This window comes from Mandrillus leucophaeus, unplaced genomic scaffold, assembly GCF_000951045.1.
Source record: "Mandrillus leucophaeus isolate KB7577 unplaced genomic scaffold, Mleu.le_1.0 Scaffold20, whole genome shotgun sequence".
Taxonomy (NCBI): domain Eukaryota; kingdom Metazoa; phylum Chordata; class Mammalia; order Primates; family Cercopithecidae; genus Mandrillus; species Mandrillus leucophaeus.
This window is the reverse complement of record NW_012102032.1, coordinates 7,311,323-7,333,944: the sequence shown is the minus strand read 5'-3', so window position 1 is coordinate 7,333,944 and position 22,622 is coordinate 7,311,323. Positions and strand designations below refer to the sequence as shown.

The window sequence follows — 22,622 nt, the reverse complement described above, 5'->3', positions numbered from 1 at the left end:
CAAGTGCATGGGAGCTAGGTGAGGCTTACTGCCATCTGCTACTCTCTACTCCCTGTGTGAACTCTTCTGTACAGCAGAGGCAACTATGCTCTTAACCTAGAACATTACTGCCGGTGGCCAGAGAACTACTCACTAAACCCCACAAGGGCCACTGCTTGTCCTTCAGGTGGAGTCAGAACACAGACTTGCCTGACCCAGCTCCCACCTGGCTTTGCCCCTCCACCCACTCTGGTAGCTTAACACAAAGGACAGAAACTTGTGGGAACCCTATGGCCCTTCCTATCACGCAAGAAACTAGAGTACGTCCCCTGGGTATCATAAGGCAAGCATAAAGGAAGTGAAATAATGGACTTTGGAGACTCAGAAGGGGGATGGTGTGTGGGGCAGGAATAAAAAACTACATATTGAGTACAGTGAACACTACTTGGGTAAATAGGTAAACTAAAGTCTCAGACTTCACCATTAATACAATTCATCTATATAATCAAAAACTACCTATATCGCAAAAGCTATTGAAATTAAAAATTAATAAAGAAAAAAGTTGAACTCACACTTTCTGATTTGAAATATGTAGTAAACCTTACTGTAGAGTGAAAAAAAGCAAGCTTTGGAAAACCATCTGCAGCATTTTTATGAAGCTAAAAAACCGGTAAAACAAAATAACATGTTAGGAATACATATGTATGTGAGAAACCGTTTTAAAATAAACAGATCAAGAATGATAAAGAAGAAATCAATAGTTCAGAATTCATTAGTATGGTTACCTCTGGTGAAATACCATATCCATATTGTGGTATGAATTCAACAGTGTTCACAGTTTTATGCTGCTTAAGTGGATTCATACGTGTGTTACTGTCCTACTTTAAAACTCATGTTTTTTTACATATATGCTTTTAGTATATACCAAATATTATATAATAAAAAATTCATGGGAATATTAAATCAAATATATGATAAGTCTTACCTCTGGGAATAAGTTCAAAAGGGGTTTTTATAATGTTTTGGTTACATTCAAAAACTGAAGTAAATATAGTTGAGTGCTAAGCTTTAATGAAGCAAGATAGTAGATATCTATTACTTTATTATAGTATTTTCTATAACTGCTGTATTAATATTTTATAATTTTTTTAAAAATTCAGATAATTCCTACAGCTGCTGAAGTCATTGGCATAAAGCAAAAAGCACTAGCACTTTGTAGCACTGTGTTCCATAGTGAAAAATTGTGTGCACTCTAAATGATTATCAGAAGGAGAATGCTTTAAAAAAAGTTCATTTCAACAGTGTACAATTATGACAATTTTAAAAAGCATGCAATGTTTGTAAAATGTACAGAATAGAATGACATGATATATTAATAATTATTAGCACCATATATAGTGTGACAATTTTTGCAAAAAATTCACAATTTATATAAATTTATAGGTACTATATTCATAGAAAAAACCCTGAAAAAATAGATACAATTGTTAATACAGCAATTGTCTTTGGAGCAGTGGTTCTCAAGGGCAAAGCTGCAGTGTTTCTTCTTGGGACACTTGGCAATGTCTGGAGACATTTTTGTGTGTCACAGCTGGAAAACAGAGACCAAATTCAAAATCAGTAAAGATACTTCTTAAAACCTCATGTATGAAAATTTAAAACATATTTTAAATAATTTATGAGTCAAAAACATTGCTAATAAACATGTAAATGATGTTTAATTGCATTTGTAACTAGGGGAATTCAAATTAACAAACAACATACTATTTCATATACAACACTGACAAAATAAAAGAGTGGAAACAGCAGGTGCTGTTAAGAATGTAGAAAAATAGGAATGCTTATTCACTACTGGTGTGCATAAATTGATGAAGCCAATTTGGAGAACAATTCCACAATATCTAATAAAATTGACCATATGTCCCCTGTGGCTTAGCACTTCCTTTTCTAGGGATATAATGTAGAGAAATTTTCATACTTTTATGCAAAGAGGCATGTATAATCTGTAATTTTTAAAAAAGCAAATTGGAGTAGTTATAAAAGCCTGTTAATCAGGGAATGGATAATAAATTACAATAAATTTATACAATGGATTACTATTCACAGTTTAAAATAAGTGAACTAGTTTTGCAGACAATATGGAACAATTATGAAATCACAAAATTGAGATAAAAATAAAAATAATTTGTAGAGTTACTCTTTTAGATTATACTCTTGATGTGAAACCTTACGTGCACAAAATAATAGTAAATATTATTGGGGGATACTTGCTTACATAGTAAACGTCATTAAATTAGGACTAGGAAGAATACTTAGGATAGTACTTCCTGCTGAGGAACAATTATAAAAACTTTTAACCAAATATATAGTTTTATTTATTGAAAATATATACATAAATTTTAAGTACATATTAACGACTAATTGATGATAGTGAGTATATGGGTGTTCTTTGTATTATTCTTTTTTGTGTTTATATTTGAAACATTTTTATAACTGAAGAGAAAAACATACAGAAGGTAAAAATCATTATGCCATGTTATACAATGCAAATACTTGACTGCAAGACAAGATAAGCAGATGATGCTACACTAAGCTCAGGAATCATTTTTGAAAGAATCTTTCCTGAGATTATTCCTCCATTCTTCATTGTTCCCAAATTGTGCACTTACAAATTAATCAGTTGCTTTGTATATTAATGTACCCTATACATACTTCTACTAAATTACATGTTTTACTTATTTCTTTACAGTTGTTCTCACCCTAGAGACCATAAACTCTTTGGGGTGAGAGACTATATTTCATTTATCTATCAGCTATGCATAGTTTAGTGGCTAACAAATAGTAGGCACCAAATAAATTATTTGATGAATGAAATACTAAATGATTGAACAAGATTCTAAAGGAGGAAGAAATATGTAAGAGATAATTACCAATACTAAACTTTGCCTACATTTTAGTTTTGATGTGATCGACACTATATATGCTCTTGCCATATCCAATAATAGGACATCCAATCAGTCCCTTTGCGTTAGTTAAGATTAGATTTTGCTATGTATAACTAGTGAACTCAAAATAACAGTGGTTTCCTTTAGAAATTTCTTTCACACCAAAAAGAAGCTGAAAGAAGGTAATCCAGGGCTACTGTGGAGGTTCCAGAGTGTCAGGGACCATGTTCCAATTATCTTTCTGTTCCACCATCTTTACTGAGGTACCACGTGAACCAAGAGAACTGCTCAAATTCCATCAATCCCTCTTTCTTTCCTTCCTTTCATCTTTTTTCTTTCTCTTTCTTTCTCCCTTATTAATCCGAATAGACAAGAAGTGCTTACCCTGACTTTTGAAAGGAGACTTCCTAGTAGTACTCTATGGCACTTCCCGTTGTCTCTCATTGGCTGGTACCTAGTTAGTGGCATGGCTGCGTGGAGATGTACAAGGGGCTGGGAAATGTCTTTTAGCTGCATGGCAGTGTTTTCAGCCGAAATTGTGGTTGGTTCGGTTACTAAGGAGCAAGGAGAGAATGGACATTGGAATACAATTAACAGTCTCTGAATTTTTAATCACTAATGGATACCAAAAGGAGAAAGAGCTTTCCCTTAAGGGACGAGCCTGATGAAAGAGAGAAGTAAGTGGCAGAGAAAGCTTTTTAGTTTAGTATTTGTGTAATCCCCAACAAGCCAAAAATCAGAAGATTTTATGTTGAATCTAATTCCTATCAACTTCAGTTTTGCTCTCAAAGACAAGATATTAACCAAATATAATTCATGTTTTAGAGTGTCACTTGTAAATCTGATATGGTAGGATTCTTTTGCCGTTTTACTTCTGCCAAATCATACAAACTAAGAAATAGTTTGATTTTTGGTTAAAGGATAATGTCATAAATTTGGTATTAGCCAAAGTGCTAGTCTTGGGGAAAAAGTGAGGTAGTAGTAAAATCAGGAAGCTAATATTTTATGGGCACTTAATCCATAGTCAGCCGACTTCCCTAGGGTGTTTAATCCTGGTGAACTCTTTCTGGTATTGATTATTTTCCCTGGGTTGTAAAGTTTGTAATGAAAAATTTTATTCTTTGGAGATTTGAAAAATTGCTTTTCATGAGTTCTTTATCTTGCAGGCTCTAAATTATCTTGGTATTCAGCCCACAAAGGAACAACACCAAGCCCTGAGACAGCAAGTACAAGCAGACTCAAAAGGGACAGTGTCTTTTGGAGGTAATATTAGGTTTACTGTGTTGTATTATCACCGAATCATCATTCAAGAGTTATTGTGACACATTTTCATTAAGAGTGTTAGTTCTTTAGAAGGAGAGAAGGAAAAGTAAAACTACATCCATTTCAAGTTTCTTAATCAGTACCCCAAGAACTCAGCTAGAATTACTGAGCTGTCAGGGTCAGCAGAAAGAATTTTATTAGGACCTAAACAGCTCTAAACTATCATCATTCTATCATATTCTTTTTATTTTTTATTTACTGCATAAACATTGCTTTAGTAATAACAAAAGAAACAGTACAAAATATGGAAGTTCTAATTTCACTACTGTGAGGTTCCTTCTAATCCTTTTTCAGCTAATATCATGTAGTAAATATATTTATGATGCTACATAATTACAGTCATCCCTTGCTATGGGAGGGGAATTGTTTCCAAGACGCCTGCATATATCCAAATCCAGCCATACTCAATCTCATAGACAGCCCTGCAGAACCCACATATAGTAAAAGTTTACCCTCCATATATGTGGCTTCTGCAACCGGCAAATACTGTGTTTTTTATGCATTTGGTTGAAAAAACTTGATGTATAAGTGAACTTGTGTAGTTCAAGCCTATGTTGTTCAGGGATCAACTCTATTCTTATTAAGGATACCATAATGTACCACTTAGTTGTTGTACTATAATATTAAGGCTTTCTACTATTGTGAATTTTGATTGTTTCTTAGTAGCTGATATTACAAATCTGTATTTATCATCATTGTGAATGTAGCTGTTTTTCTTTCTTTTCTTAAGCCTAATCCTCACAAATGGTTTAGACTTTTGATATATACTGGTAAATTGTTTTTCAGAGATATTTTGCAATATATTTGTTCTACCACCAGTAATGTTTGAATGTAACACGTTTTGTCTTCTTGTCACTATTAAGTATTTAATTTTTTCTTGTATAGTAGATGTAACATTGTATCATTTATAAAGCATCTGTATTGCTAAAAAGAAAATTGACCTTTTGGTTTTTAAGTGATGATAAAAAGATATTTTTCATCCCATCTCCACTTGAAAATCATCCCAAAATAATCATGAAAATAAGAAGCAGAAAAACATATACAACTAAAACCACAGTATCTAAGGACAGGAAAATGGATGAGGAAAGTAAACAAATTTGTGAGCAGAGGTAGGTAAAGCCCAAGTGTGTGAAGATAGAGGAAAATCACAATGAGGAACAAGTTGATTTGACCCTAAAATGATTTAGGAATTGAAGACATCAAGTACTTCTAGAGACTGAGTTTTTAGGCAGGATATTGAAACAGAATTGTTGGAAATCTTTATAAGGAGAATTATGCATGCTCTTTTCTGCCCTTTCTTAAGTAGTCCGGCATCTACCACGCTACACCTCCGGGGAAAAAGAAGTATATTCCTTTGAGAAATTAAACCAGAGATCGTGGACCCATAGTTGCCAGCAGCAAGGGAGTTTGTGGAGTATATAGTGAGTCATCACTCGTAACATGCATCCAGATTGCTCAGAGAACTTTGCCGGCCATGTTTATTACTATAGGCAGAAGACAATAGTATTCTCTCTGAACAAGTGAACAAAAATGTCAGCTGGCCACCAGATTTCCCTGTAGTGAAAACTGCCAATTGACAAAGCAAGTTACACACACAAAATTTCCAACCAACTTTTTTAGTGCCCAATTCTTAAATATGAACTCATAGTCAAGAGTCACCAGAGATTTGGAGAAATCCTCCAACATAAAGTATAGAACCCCAAACTATCAGACAAACAGAATAAAGGAACTTAGAAAAAAAGAAATACAGAAGCACAGAAGAGAATTTCAGGTAGGAGGCCAGGAGCAGTGACTCATGCCTGTAATCCCAGCACTTTGGGAGGCCAAGATGGGTGGGTCAACTGAGGTCAGGAGTTCAAGACCAGCCTGGCCAATATGGTGAAACCCTGTCTCTACTAAAAATACAAAAATCAGCTGGGCATGGTGGTGCATGCCTGTAATCCCAGCTACTCAGGAGGCTGAGGCAGGAGAATCGCTTGAACCTGGGCAGTGGAGGTTGCAATGAGCCACGATCGTGCCACCACACTCCAGTCTGGGTGACAGAATGAGACTTCATCTCAAAAACAAAACAAAACAAAACAAAAAATTCAGGCAAACTCTCATAACATCTTTAAAAAGATAAGTGAAGGTAATGCAACCATGAAATAAAGTAGAATGTTGTAAAACAGGAACAATCAGAGAACATTTAAAAGAATCCTTGAAAATTAAAAATACAGTAGCCAAAGTGGAAAATATTTGAGGATACATAGATAAGTAAGTTACTCTTCATGTCAGAAGAAGCCTATGAACTGTTCTTTTTCCTATTTAACCTGTCTTAGCCTCAATTTTTTTCATCTGTAAAATGGACAGGATAAGAGGACCTACCTCAGAAGACTGTTGGGGGGATGAAATTGCTAAGCACCGTGCCTGGCATACAGCAGCTGTTACATAAACATTAGCTGCTGCTATTAATAATTGCTATCAAACCTCAGGTTCTTCCAGCTAGAAAAGCCATAAATCATAATATTATCATATGTTTCAGAAAAAGTTCTACTTATAATACAAGGGTTGAAAAACTATAGGTCCACGCTATATATTTGCTTTATTATTATCTTAACCGAATTATTAATTTTAGCAAAGTTAACTGAAATAAGTTCAGACCAATTTGTCTCTTCTTATTTGGACTACATTTACCTATCACTTCAGTCAATACTATTTTAAGATAATTTATGCAGGTTAAATTTGAAACATTAGCAACTTCATACAGAATAAAGTAAGATTTAGAAGGGGTTAAATGCTATGTTCTTACTTAAATGTGTTCCATTTTAGATTTTGTCCAGGTTGCCAGAAACTTGTTTTGCTTGCGGTTGGATGACGTAAATGTTGGTGCACATGAAATTTCCAATATATTAGATTCACAGGTAGAGTATGCCCTATAGAATTGCTTTGACACATATAAGTCACAAGTCTTGAATGTTCTATGTCATATGTGTAGGCTTTTTTCACTTAAAAATAGCAATAATACATGTTTCTTGCATAAATATATAAATACAAATCATTTTAAAATCAAAAGTAAAAGTTCATCCTGATCTTCATTCTCCTCTCTCACCAGCTTCTTGTGCTACTCCCATACCTAAGTTTACCAGTATTGGCAATTTGATATGTGGAAGATACGTGCTGTAACTAGCTAGCTAGACAGATAGATACCATGTGTGCATGTGTCCATTCTAATCTGTTTTATCTCTCTATAATATACACACAGAAAAGCACCTATATAATGTGTGTATATACTATGAAATTTTATAGTCTAAATCATCCTTATTAGCATCAGATCAAGAAACATAAAATTAAACACGTACATTACCAGATGCTCTCCTGCCCCCAGGTTCCGTTTTGATTGCTAGTAACACCCCTGTACCCCTACAAAAAAATTGGGTAACTACTCTTTTACCTTCTAACAATGTAGATTGGTTTTGCTTCTTTTTGTGCTTTACATAAAATGGAATTGTGAAGTCTATTTGCTTCAATCATGTGTTCTATAGAAGTTTGACATTTATATTATTGAATATTTTAGTCCTTTTCAATGTGGATTTTTGGTAGTATTATCCTCTTAAGGACCTCCTTCTTAATTTATGTTCTATATAATTTGTATGTTTAATTAACTAAAAAATTCATTCTTATTTATGCAAGGCAAACCACTTGTTTTTGTTCCACCATCATTTGTTTAAAAACCCATCTTTTTTTAAACAATTTAAACATTTAACAATTTAAACATTTTAAACAATTTAAACAATTTAAACATTTTTGCCATTGATTTGAAATGCAAACTTTATCATATACTAAATTTCTATCTAGATACACAGATCTGTTTCTATATCGACCATTCGAATGTTTTTTACCTTAAAATTGACTTAGTCTTATGATATAGTTATAACAACTTTTCATTGGTTGATTTCTTTTGTTTGTTTCCAGTGATTAAAATCATTGGATATATAAATATATATTTTTTTTTAAAAGAAACCTGTTGTTATACAATTCTTTTAAATGTTACCAGTAGAATCTATATACTACAGTATTTTATACCCACAGCCATCTATTTCAAAGAAAATTCATGCATTATCCTTTTATTCTCAAAACTTTTTCTTTCGTTTTCTCTGTTAGCTCTTATTTCTGTTCCGTATAGACCTGGAATCTCATCCTGATAACACATAATTGTATGCTTGGGAAATGATCACCCTGTCATTTTGCTGCAAAAAAAAACTTTAAATGAATTAAAATGATTTGTTTTATTTTCCTGTGTTTATAAGGCTTTATAAATTAAAATTTTCTCCTGTATTGAATTATAATTATACTTATTATTGGTACATAATCAATAAAATTAGAAATATGACATAACTTTTGATCAATTTTTATGAACATAATATTAAAAATATAAATCTATATTTTAATGGGATGAAATAATTATTTTCATGCCAGCTTTATCCCTTATGAAATTACCATATTTACCTGGGAATTTCTGAACTCTATTCTAGTGGTTTCTTGGCTCCATAAGTCTTAATATCTGATAAGATGTTCTCCTATCTTGTTTATCTTATTTACTTACTTTTAATTGACAAATAATACTTTTATATGTTTATTATGTACAACATATGTATACATTGTGGAATGGCTCAATTGAGCTAATTAACATATGCTTTACCTCAAATAATTTATCTTTTTTTATAGTGAGAACACTTAAAATCTACTCTAGCAATTTTCAAAATGCAATACATTGTTATTAACTATAGTCACCGTGTTGTACAATATATCTCTTGAAGTTTTCTCTGCTGTCTTATGGAAATGTTATGTCCTTTGACATCACTCCAAACTGCCTCCCAGACCCCCTGCCATTCTTTTAAAATATCGCTTTGGCTAATCTTCAGTCTTATCTTGTCCATATGAGTTCCATGAAAAATCTTGCTCTATTGAATTTTTACGTTGTTTTGGGAAGAATCAACATCTTTATAAATTTAAGTTTCTGTGAACATGTTATGGCTCTCATGTATTTATATCTGCTTTGATGTCAATATATTTTACATATTTTTAAATTATTATATTTTAATAATCTAGTTACCTTACACTTTTTGTTGCCATTAAAATTAATGGTACATGTTAAAAATTTGTTCATTTTAAATTTATTTGGTTATATATAAAATAAAATTAATTTTTATATATTTACCTTATATCTTACAACCTTGTTATACCCATTTTCTTTTTATTTTCCAGGAAGTGTTCAACATTTTTTGTTCTAATGATCCCCTTTCTGAATTGCTAATAGTCTTATTAACTTAGATATTTCTTTATTTTTGTTTCTGTTTTCAGTGATACTTTTAAATAAATAATACGGTCAGTCAAGTTCTTTGAATGCTGCTAGAAACCCTAAATTCAAGCGGGAGAATAGATGTATTACATGTTTTTAATAACTTTTAGTTCAAGTTTAAAAACAAAAATTGCACATTTATTTCTTGGACATATTTAGAGCTCTGCTGTTTTCAGGTGATACCCTTTATTGACAGGAAGTTTGAATACTGTTTATTATTAATTACATAATTTCAAATTCCAGAAACACAGAGTATATAAGTGTATGATTAATTTATTGAGCAAATAAATCTGACCGCTCATTTAAAAAATGATGCATGTCACTTTTTTTAATGTTTCAAATCACTTTGTTCTCTTTTGTAAGCAGTCTCTTTTGCTGCTAAGCATGTTGCCCATTGCAGTCACCCAAAGATCTGGTTGTTCTATAACCCTCAGGAGAGTACCCAGTTCTCCCAGCATGAAGCACTGATTTATCAGAACTAATTTTGTAGCATTTATTCAAAGAGAACTAAAGCTGTATTCAAGTAGCAGAGTTTTCATTCTGCTGATTCAGGTGTTGTGTATTTATCTACCTAATGTTGATGGCAGGGAGCATTGTTTTATACTGCCAAACAGTTCTCAGAGCTGCCATGCTCATTTTTTATGTGGAAGGCAAAGATAGTTGGGTAATTTACAACATGCCAATGAAGTGGGCAATTTAGAGTATTTTGTGTGAGCAAGCGAATCTTTTTTAGCAGCTGCAAATGGATTGTCATGCTCCAAGTTAGCAATTTATTTCCTCCTTACCAATTAATTTTAGGGCAGATAAGAATGTTTTTATAGTTTGGAAGTTGTTGGGATTAAAAAAAAAAAAGAATGTGTTAACCTGTGATACTTTGACAGAAAAGCAAAGTGCTAATGGCAATTGTGCAAGAGTCAATAATTCCAGACATGTCAATAATTCCGATATGTCAATGATTTCCAATTCGTGGCTTCAGATCAAAATGTTGTGTAATAGAATTGTATTAATTTTGTATTGTATTTTTTCACTTGAGTCCACAATAAGAAAATGTACTTTTTCACCATACTTTCATATATAACTGAAGCAAAAGCCTGTCAAAGCATTAGTTACCTTTTCTATGTACATTGCATTCTTATTTAATATTCACTTGTATTTCATTAAAACTTTGGTTTCACGTTCACTAATGGGTAATGTAACCGTTAGAAGAAACATTATAAAAATCACAATTACTGTTATGTGGCTCACCAAAAACAAATACAAAATTACTGATTGTTTTGCAGTGTAATTCCCTACTTTTTTGAGTTCAAAAGCAGCTTAGTCCCCCATCTGAAGTATGTCAATCAGTCTGTAGTTATAGATGCCAACTGTCTATGAGGGTGGGAAATTCCACTATGGTTACCCCCCAACCATCTCAGTTTCACAAACAACAGGGCTGGGTCATTCTGTTAGGCATACATGTCTTTCACTCATATGTTTTCTTTTTTTTGACTGATAAAGATGGCTTGTCTTTCTTAATTTATTTTTGAAAACATTGTTACTGAAATCTAATATACACAAAATAAAGTACAAAAATGTGAAGTGTACAATTTGATGAATTTTTATTATGTATCTCAAGTGGAATCACCACTCAAAAGGCTCCCTCAGGCCACCTTCCCAGTCAGCCACCACTTTCCCACCTTTACATTGGAACCAATATTTTGACTTATAACAACATAGATTATTTTTGCCTTTTATTGAATTTCATAATAAATAGAATTATAGAATTTGTACTCTTTTGTAACTTGCTGCTTTTGCTCATTATTTTGTCTGACTCATAAAATCTCTTGAGATGCTATCTTTTAAGTAGGAATTGCTGAGTCAGTTTAAAATCAGTCCTACTTTTGTTTGTTTGACAACTTTTGGGTTTGGAAGAATATGACATTTAGAACCAAAAATATAATTATCTTACTGTGAGTCTAATCATCATTGCTACATTACAAAATTCACACAGTGCTACACCTGCTGCTGGCACAAGGTTATATGCAGAAAGGGCAAGGCTGGAGCCCACATTTAGCAGTACTCTAAACTTAGCAATAGCAGAATATAGTCCATCATAGTATGATTTTACCAGACTAATCAAGTACTGTATCATGAATGGATTATCTTAAAATTATAGACAGAACACTAAATTCCCTAAAATAGATTTTCACAGTTTGGGCTCTTGTTAAGTCAATTTAGTGTTCTGCGACTACCCTTAAACAAGTGAAATAGAACAAAATGAAAAATATCAAAGTGAACTGTATGTGATAAAACTGAGTAATGTTTCACTTATACTGGATCATAATATGTACATATTTCTCACCATGTATAGCAGTAAATACTTTATAGCCACTTCCCTAACAAAAACACAAAATATATATTGAACAACTGCAGTGTGCATGTTTTGTTATGTTCACATGTTATTAAGATAGATAAAACTTGGCCTACATATTTTAAGGAAAAGTCATGTGCCCAAATAATTATAGTAAGAAAAGCTGCATTGTGTGGCAAGGCCGTAAGAGTAATAAAGCTTAGAACATTCAGAAAAGATTCATAACAGTTGGCATTTGAGTAAATTTTGAGGGATAAGTAGGATTTTATGTGCTCAAGAGGTGATTAGGGAGTGATAAAAGTATTAGCATAAACAGAAAAATTAGAATGTAATGCACACAGAGAGTAGTCTACTTAAGAAAAAAAGATAATTGGGTTCATTCAGGTGAGAGAAGTTATGCCTCAAAGGGTAAATGTTAAATTTAGAAGTCTGTACTTTACTCAGTAGTCAGTGAGGAGCCATTAAGGAAAACAGTTAAATGACAAAAGTGATATTTTAGAAAGAGGAATATTATGTGTGGTTATCTAGGAAGGGAATGAAAGTGGTGGTAGGTAGTCTAGACAGAGGACTGTGGAAATAATCCAAATAAAGATAATAAAAAACTAAAGTATAGTGAAGGTGGGGAGAATAGAAAGGAAAGATGTGATAGATCTAGATTACTTACCGAAAACAACAACTGCAACAAATATATCATCAGTAGGACTTGCTGACCCTTTGGACATGAGAACTAAGGAAGAGGAATGAATGAAAAAAAAAAAAAAAAAACTCCAAAGTTTTGGCTAGGATACCTAAGAATATGATGGTACAGGAAACATTAATAGAAGTAGGGAAATAAGGAGAAAGCCTTTTTCAAAGTACAGACGGTGACAGGTTGTGTTTTAGAGAGATTTAAGAAGCTGGCAAGTACAAATAACCAAAGGCCACTGGAAATTAGGAAGTAGACACTGGGAAGGAATTTGGGGATATTTTGGAGAGTGATAGTTGAAGCATAATAGTGAATGTGCTCACTCAGAACTTGTAGGGAAAAAGGAGAAAAGGAACAAACTTTGGGGAACCTCCCAAACCCCCTTTCTCCATTTAAGGAGTAGACATGAAAGTAACTCATTGGGAATAGCCTAAATGTGCAGAAGGCTGGGTGAGATGTTAGGATATCACAATCTAAAGAAGATAAAATTTCAAGGAAAAAAGCCTTCAATACTGTTATATATAACAAAGAAGAAAGTTGGTTGGGGTCATTTTCTTTGTCACATGGCAGTGTTATTGGTGAAATTGGAAGTAATCATTTTAGAAATATGGGAATGAGAGGAAAGATGTATAAGCCAGATTATAAGAAGTGAAAGGAATGAGCAGGGAAATGGAAGGAGAAAAGAAGATACCCAGAAATTTTTAGGTGAATAGGATAGTAAAGTCACACACACTTTTATAAGGAAAGGAGGTAATTGAATAGGTCTCTAATGGAAGGCCTTATCAATAAAATTAGACTGACACTGAAGTTAACTGTTCTGTAACTGTTTCTGTTTAAAATGAATTGAGATTAGGGAATATGGCCAACAGAATAGCAGTTATCCAGAATTGATACAAGTCAAGTAATTTAAAATATGATGGAGCAGCAACAGTAAAAGTGAAGTCAGACCTAATCAGCACAGTCCAATGACCTATAGTATGTATTTCTTGACATCTCCAGAAGGAGATTCTAGAAAGCAGAGTAGAAATGATTTACAATGTTATTTACCAGCTGTTGCAAAGTTCAAGGGATCCAAGGATCACAAATGATATTGTGAGAACCAGACAGAAAACAGATGTGGAAGGTTAAGGAATATAAATTTCAGTAGTTAGTGATAGATTTTGAAAACAGGCATCTGTCTGGAATTGTTGCTGTTAAGTAACAACAATTCATTTGCTGCTTCCTTAGCTGAAGTATATTTGAATGGAACTGTATAAAAGAAGTCATTGAACACAAAGGGGCTTTTCAAAGAATTCACAAGGAACATTCATGGCCAATTCTCTGACTGCAAGTTTTTGCTGCACAGTCCAAAATAGCAGTGGGATCATAAAACATTTTTTTAATTCATAGTTTGTTCTATGACTATTTAGGCTTTGCCTCTCGAAATAGTACCATGGATTCTTTTATGCATGATTTACCTCCATGATGTTAAGTTCTAAAGTTTATTATCACATCCCTAAAATTCCAATCTATAATTTCTCTTAATAAATTATTTTAGCTCTGGTATCTAAAATGTTAGACTTTTTTTTTTTTTTTTTAAAGACATGGTCTCATCGTGTCATCAGACTGGAGTGCAGTGGTGCAATCTCAGCTCACTGCAGCCTTGACCTCCCGCCCACCTCAGTTTCCTGAATAGCTGGAACTACAGGAGTGCCCCGCCATGTCTGGCTAATTTCGTTTACTTTTTGTAGAGACAAGGTCTCATTATGTTGCCCAGGCTGATCTCAACCCTGGACTCAAGCAATCCTCCAGCCTCAGCCTCCCAGTGTGCTATTACAGACCTGGGTCACTGCACCCAGCCTTATTTAAACTTTTGAATCCTCCTTATTTCACTTCTTAGAATGAAAAAATGGAATAGGCCATATGAATGCTGAGTAGCAACACTGAGTTTTCCAGATTGTGTTTTGTATACTTTAGTTCCATGAGCTAGTATAAAAATAAATAAATGAAGGCAACAGGGTGAAGAGGTTAGGGGTTTGTAGTATGGTGAAATTACTGAGGAAACATGACAAGTTATTATACTTTTTTTTTTTTTTTGGCAATTCAAATGCTCATTGGCATATTAAGGCTGTTGGACGCCATGCAGGAAGTAAGATTAATTTTTTCTAAATAATTGACAACTACCACCATCACTACCACTCAATTTTGCTTTTACACAAAGCCTGTTAATATCCTTTGGAACACACTCTGGGAAATATTATTACATTTTAAAATGTGTTCAAAATTATTCTAACAATTAGGAATGAATTCTTATGAGTATGTGTGTTGAGTACTTCTGAGAGAGCAGAGTAACAGAACCATGAAGAATGTAGATCATATAAATTATTGGCAATGTCCATAGATACCCAAAAGCTAATGTGACAGACCAAAAAGAACCAGTGATGTTCAGGGAAATAAATTCTCCCCAAATAGGAAGAATAACTCCTACTTTTGTTATTCTAGAGTTTGGAAAGCAAATATGAGTTTATTACATCTATTCCACCATGTTTTTTGTTGAATCTTTAGTAAAAATCAGAGACTATGATTTGTGGAACTCTTGGAATGGCCATTTGTTAGCTGTGAAACCTTAGGCAAGTTATTAACATTTCTGAGCTTGTTTCTTCATCTGTAAAATGGAGACAAGGTGATTGATATTGAATATATACAGTCCTTAGTAATACATCTGCACATATAAGTTTCCAGTAAGTGATTGATATTATTAATTATTTTTATTTTTTTTTTCTACTCCACATTCGCTTCACCTATCTAAAGGGCCCTGCTTTAAGCCCATGCTTACATAACAACCGCTTTCTCCACTTAATCCTTTAAATTCTATTTTCTTTCGTTGTTATAGCTTCCACATAGGAGATGGCTGTAAACTTGGATTTTTATCTCTGATTAGACTGTCGTTGTTTTTTACATTATAATTGATGGTCAAAGACATCATGCTAGATATAAGAGAACTGGTCATCTCTGCTATTTTTTGTTGTTGTTATTCACTTGTGCATAAATTATTAATATTATCTTCAATCTACAATTTCTGTGCAGGAATCTTTTTAAGCCACTTGTCTGTTGCATTACATTTCACTTAGTTAAAACCAGATACATAATTGATAAATATACTTTACTAGGCTCATGTAAACCATCTGATTTATAATGTACAGCATTTTGTTAGCCTTAGATACCATGCTATTAGAATGAATATATTTAGGGAATCGTTTATGTTGGTAATTCCTGAAGTCTTTTTGACATTATAAACACAGTCTTCGAATTTGGAATTTTAAGGAAAATTATATTGTTAAAATAATGATAAAGGTGACAACAAAATCAAAATTCTATTATAAGTAACAACAATGTAAAGTTAAGCCTAAATGAGTGAAATTGCTTTAATACTTTAATATTCCCTTTTATCTAATCAAATGACTCCAACGTAAGAAACTGAATTTTGTTATTAGAATACAAAAGCCTAAGACTAGTCAAAAAGGATTTTTATGTTACCTCTCATAATTAGCATCTAATGCACAACTTTTCTCTTATATTTTAATGTTGACAGCTTCTTCCTTGTGATTCTTTAGAAGCAGATGAAATGGAAAGGCTCAAGCGTGAAAGAGATGATGCCTTTAAAGAAGTAAATACACTTAAGGTAACCTCTAATTTAGTTTCCTTATGTTTTCTTCAGAAAAAAAAGAAAAAGAAAAATATCCTATATTGGATTCTGAAGTATTGGGGCTTAACTTTATTTTTAATGGAAAAATATTAATATCAAATAGTAAAAATCAGATTCTTTATTCAGTTAGCCTTTAGAGAATTAATTTTTTGGTCTACATACTTATATTTCACATTATCTGTACAACATTTAGTGTGAACAATGGTTTTTGCTCATGTCTTCTGTTCAGGTTCTTTCTTACCCTTTTTATTCTCTCTCATTGGTGGCCAGGGCAGAATTAGATGAAGAGCCAATAAAGCAAGTCGTGGCAGTTTTGGATCCTGTGAGTTCTTTGGGAAATACATTTTTTTTCATGTGCAGGGCTATTCTTAAGGGACATCATGTTTTGCTAACGTAACTTGGAATTAAGACAATATTATGTAAGAGAGGAAAAAACACACATATCCCAAATATACTGTAACATTTTACTTCTTTTTTGTTTGTTTGTTTGTTTGGTTTTTTGTTTTGTGTTTTTGAGACAGGGTCTCACTCTGTCGCCCAGGCTGGAGTGCAATGCTACAATCACGTCTCACTGTAGCCTCAACCTCCTGGGTTCAGGTGATTCTCCCACCTCAACCTCCCAAGTAGCTGGGACAACATGTCCATGCCACCATGCTCAGCTATTTTTTTTTTTTTTTTAATTTTTATTTTGTAGAGATGGTGTCTCACTGTTTTGTTCAGACTGATCTCAAACACCTGGGCTCAAATGACCCACCTGCCTCGGCCTCTCAAAGTACTGGGATTACAGGTGTGAGCCACCATGTCTAGCCTTGATTGTCTTTATATGGTTTCATTCTGTTTTTAGAGGAATATTACATTTAAATTATATCCTAATTTTTACAGAAAGCTATATTTTCCAAATCTTCAGGAAAAGCAACATAACCACTTGATTTACCACTAATTCACCATAGGAACATATTTTTTAAATTATTTTATTAAATAAGGTATAGTATATTGACAATTATTTTTTATTAAATATAAAATATTTACACCAAAAAGAAAGAAAATTTTTTTTGCTATCTTAGTTTTTATAATTCCAACCTCTAGAGAAAGCCATTGTTGCAAATATATTATTTATCTTTTCATAGATTTTTCTCTACACAGAAAATTATATTTTTAAAAAATAGGCAGGGCATGATGGCTCACACCTGTAATCGCAGTACTTTGGGAGGCTGAGGCAGGAGGATTACTTGAGCTCAGGAGTTTAATATCAGCCTGGGCAACATAGCAGGACCCCATCTCTACTATTTAAAACAGAAAAACAAAAATAAATAAATAAATATATGTATATGTGGGGACAGGGAGTATGTGAGAAATTTCTGTACTTTCCTCTCAATTTTGCTATGAATCCAAAACTGCTTCAAAAAATAATAAAGCCTTAAGAAAATTTTTTCCAGTATGTGTGTATTTTCACTTCTATGTAAGTCACTTCATTCATCCACACTTTTTTTTATAACTTGCCGTCTTTTTTTTTTTTCTCTCTCTCTCTCTTTATAAGAATTATATCTCAGGCAGCTTTTCAGGTTAATATACACAGATATACCAAATTCTTCTCGATAACTCTCCTATAAATTAAATGGTTATTTAGCCAGTTCCCTATTGATAGACATTAGACTATTTCCAGTTTTTAAAAATAATTTCATCTTCAGCAGCTTTGTAGATGTATCTATGGGCATTTGTACAGTATATACACAGAATAAATGTCTGAAAATATAATTGCTTTATTAAAAATTATAGACACTTAAAATTTTGCATATGTTACCATATTCCCTTTGAAAAGGTTTTGCCAATTCACATTCCTTCCTAAAGTATATGAGGATTTCACTACTCTAATAGTATTTTATATATTTATTTTCTTACCTTTGAAACCACTATCATTCCACATTTTTTAGTTTAACAATTGTTTTGCTGGAAAATAAAAATTTAGTTTTAAAAATACATTGACAATGGTTCCTTATATTCTCTTAGAAAACTTCCCCAATGTTGGTTACCTTAATAAGATAACTTTTTATGTATTCTCTTATCTCTGCCTAAACCATTAGACTTGTGGTTTATCAGAATTTTCAGAGGCTCTCAGATCTTTTTCATTTCCTTATAGTTTATCATTGTTAAATTTAGTGATATGATATATTTCTTTTTATTTTAATATCAATAGTAATTATTAGAATGTTAATTTGAAAGTGTCTATGCCATATTAATTTAACATTTAAATAAGACTTTCCTGAGGAGTCATTCAATAAATTAGGATTTGCCTTTAAAGTTCATGAAATGTAATTGAGTATACCCTAATATGACAAAACCTAAACTCCCAGATAAGCTGGCAACCAGCTAGCTCAGTTGGTTAGAATATGGTGCAAAAATTCCAGATAAAGCAAATTTTACATGTTATAATTACTTTTACCTCAAAACCTATCTATTAGCTGGCCAGTTAAAGAAGCCATGTAAAGTAGTGTACGCAGCAGTAAATATTTTGTTAAAGGTAATGTTTTTGTCTTCAATTTTTTTACTTGTATTATACATTCATATGAAAGCAGAGGTTGTTAAATGAAGTTCATAAAGCATTTAGATGGTGTCTCATCACTTTCCATTATCCTGTGACATCTCTATTCTTCATGTCTAATATGACTACAAATAAAAATGAAACCAAGATAATTTTATGTCAGTAGCTAATTTTTATCTTGCAAGAATAATTTTTAAAAGTGTTGTAGGCTTTATTTAAGGAAGCCTTTCTGCAGAATTCACATTGCTACTGCTTTGCAAAGGTGAATGGAAAATAGATATATTTTCCATTTACAGATACAAAAAAAACTAGGGCACCAAGAGTGAAGGTGACTTGCCAGAACATAAAATCACAGGAGCCAGCAGTCTCTTGGCTCCTGTGGCATATTCATTAGATTGCTATATTACATTCATTTTCATATACCTTCATTTCACCTCTTAGACAAGAATAAGCTGAAATATACCAGAAAGGATATTGCCTCTTATAAACATTGCAATATTGCCATGAATCTTTACCACTCAATTTAATGTTCAAGCAATTCCTCTGTTCAGGTTTGTATTTAATGGCTCTTAAATTACTCTTAGTATTTCTGATTTGACCAATAAAATGTGGATTTATTTAAGATACAATTAACAAAATTGGACATTGTAGGGTATATACTTCACTTAATTTCAAATCCAAAGGTATTTTATTTGTATGCATAATGTTAATCTTAATAACTATTATTTTATATTTTGGTTACATTAGTCATATCTGTCTTTTCATGGATAATCTTCCAAGAATAAGCTAAAATTAAATTAGGAAATTAAGAGATGAGCCAGTCTCATCATATGCCCTCTTTAGTATGGTCGAAGACCTTTAATTCTAATTTGTAATAATAATGCTCTTCAATTTGGTATCTCTTTGGCAATGATAGCTTAACCAAAATCCAGTTAATATTTACACATTTGTACTCTTAACTGGCTTCCGTTTGAGCTTACATTTTGAGATTATGCAAAATTAAGGTAATAAAAAGTATATTTACATCACAATTTACTGTAAATAACTAATTACTTTTAAGTGCCCCATGTAAAGCTGGAAAAATGACTAGAAGCAACATTTTCAGATTGTAGCAATTTGATATTTGGGGAATATAAGCTTTGAAACAAGGAACTAATAAGTCATACTTGTTGATAGTTTCATAACAAGTTGTTAATTTGGTGGTTTTTTAAATATAGGAAAAATTATTGGAATCAGATAAGCAAAGGAAACAATTGACAGAAGAGCTCCAGAATGTGAAGCAAGTAAGTATATGTATTGTGTATATGTGTGCTCATGTGTCACGTGTGTGTGTGTGTGTGTGTGAACATATGAGGTATAATTATAAAGCAGTGGTTCTTAATAATATCGCAGAGCTTCCTGATACATATTATATAATACAAAATAGCATAGATCTTAAAAGCAATCACTTTTGGAGGCTTTACCTATGCTAAAGTCTTGCTACTATTGCTCAAAACAATGTTAAAATCTCTTTGAAATTGCTTTGAAAGAAAGATATCCATAGACCAAAATAACCAATCTCCTTACTTTTCCATTATGTTTTCTTTTCTTTCATTTCCCCTTTTTTCTTTCTCTTTTTTCTTTTGTTACTCATACTTCATTTTACTAAAGAACAAAAAAGCCATCAAGGCAGAGCATTTTTTACATTTATTTGTTAATAATAAAAAGTAAATATTTATTTTCACTTTGCATTATTCTTCAAAGAATTTGAGGTAGCTTACTATAAAACAAATATATGACATTATCATAAAATGAAAACCCAAATGACAAATAAAATATAAATAAGAGAACTTTGTTAGAGATCAACAGTGATCACCTGATTTTGAATCTCCCTCACACAGTCCCCCTAGAAAACATAAAATCAACAAAGAAAGCAAATAGAACCATGCAGGACCCATATTTTGAATATGACTATGTGACATAAAACACCACAGCCTTTAAAGTATGTATAAATAAAGTAAGAAAAAGAATAATTCCAACAAAACTCCTGCAGCTTGCCTGTACTGAAACCTGGATTACAGAGAACAGAGGAGGCAAGGCTTGAACAATTCTGAAATAAAGAATAGAGAGAAACCATGAATGAGATGAAGAACAAACAAAATCAACCCCAGAAAGAGAAAATGTAACAATAAGTGCCAAAATACTGGACATAGGTCAGGACTTGGTGATTCTTAGCACTAGCTACAAAAAAGAGACTTCAAGGTATGAATGCAATCAGAAGTGGCAGCCTTGAAGAATCATTGTTTCTGAGGAAGAACCAGATAAATAGAGAATGGATAGAATTCCTTGGAGACTAGGCAATGATGGGAAAGAAGGAAATAAGAAGGGAAAATTAAGGATCTTATAGAAATGAAAGCGGAACACAACTTACTAATCCACCCACCCTACCCTATGACCATCAAAACAAGATCCATTAAATAAACTGCACAGAAGAGAGTGCTCTTGAACTAAGAACTTTTTCTGTGAAATAAAAAAGAATAGAACAAAAATTCTATCTCCATCATTATAAAATAACTGAAAAAATCAGATTGATATCAATGAAAGTTTTCCTCCTGATGAAAACTTTCCAAAACAATGTAACCAAAAAGCTTAAGAAAACTGTAATGTCACACTCCATACTCAAGGGAATATCCTCAAATAAGCATTTCAGGCTAAGAAAAACACATCTCAAATCAGAAGCTTAAAAAATAATAATAATAGATATTGATACCCCCCCAAAAAAAATCAGGAAAAACTGAAATGAGAGTTGATAAAACTTAGGAAAGAAGGAAGAGACAAAATCCTATCAGAAATGAAAACTAAATTACAAGTTGCCCTAGGAAGAATATAATCAAGTGAAAAAGCAATGAAAAAACAAGAAAAGCAACTAGGAAAGTGAAAGTATAATCAAGAAGTAAAAGAGTTTCTTAAAGAAATCAATCAAAATAACTGAACAGCACTAATACTTAGAACTATAATCCAAGAAAACTTTCTAAAGTTAAAACAAGACCTGAATCTAATATAGGTACTGGGGAAATCTGACCTGGAAAGATTACTCTACAATATATTCTAGTAAAATTATTAGACTTTAGAGAAAAATAAATGCACAATGCCTCCAAGTAAAAAGATTAAGTAACTTACGAAGGCAATAGAATTAGACCAGCATCAGGTTTCTCAAAACAACATGCAAAGTAAGGCAATAGTGGAACAACATTTTCAACATTAAAGGAAAGAAAGAAAGTATATAAAAATGTTGTATACAGCCAACCTGACTTTTAAAATATCAAGGCCATAGCAAACAGTTTGGGATATACAAGCACTAAGGGAATACTACACACATGTGGTATTCCTGAAGACCTTCAGATAGGATGAGTTTTATCCAACTAAAAAATGCCTGAAATAACATTGAAAAATATTTCCAAATGCTTCATATATTTTATTGTACAGGTGAGACTAAAATGAGTCAGTGCATGGATGAAAAAACTAACACGTCAACATTAAATGTGTTAACAAAAGTCAAAAGATGTAAATTTTTTGATGGGAGGATAAGAAAGAAAAAAGGAATACAGAATACCTCGTTTTCTTATATAAGCAAAGGGTAGCAGTCAACAAATATTTAAAACTGATATCACATAAAAATTAGGTAAAAATAGAGGAGACAGTAAGCACTTAAAAAGTAATAATGGAAAGATAACCTATAGAATGAAAATACAAACCTTCATAAACACCAAAAAGAATTTTTTGTTTTTTTTTTTTTTTT

The 22,622-nt window shown here is 32.4% G+C and overlaps 1 protein-coding gene across 2 annotated transcripts in view; it reads left to right on the top strand.

Moving 5' to 3' along the window:
• The window catches only part of STXBP4 (syntaxin binding protein 4), a 225,896-nt gene that overhangs the window by 61,913 nt on the left and 141,361 nt on the right, over nucleotides 1–22,622 (top strand). Inside the window, exons 9-12 of one of the 2 annotated variants that reach the window (XM_011979251.1) lie at nucleotides 4,091–4,187; nucleotides 7,056–7,147; nucleotides 16,192–16,281; nucleotides 20,062–20,127. In XM_011979251.1, coding sequence (XP_011834641.1) covers nucleotides 4,091–4,187; nucleotides 7,056–7,147; nucleotides 16,192–16,281; nucleotides 20,062–20,127 — 345 coding nt within the window. The remainder of the gene's footprint in view (nucleotides 1–4,090; nucleotides 4,188–7,055; nucleotides 7,148–16,191; nucleotides 16,282–20,061; nucleotides 20,128–22,622) is intronic. The other variant, XM_011979252.1, reaches the window with a different exon arrangement.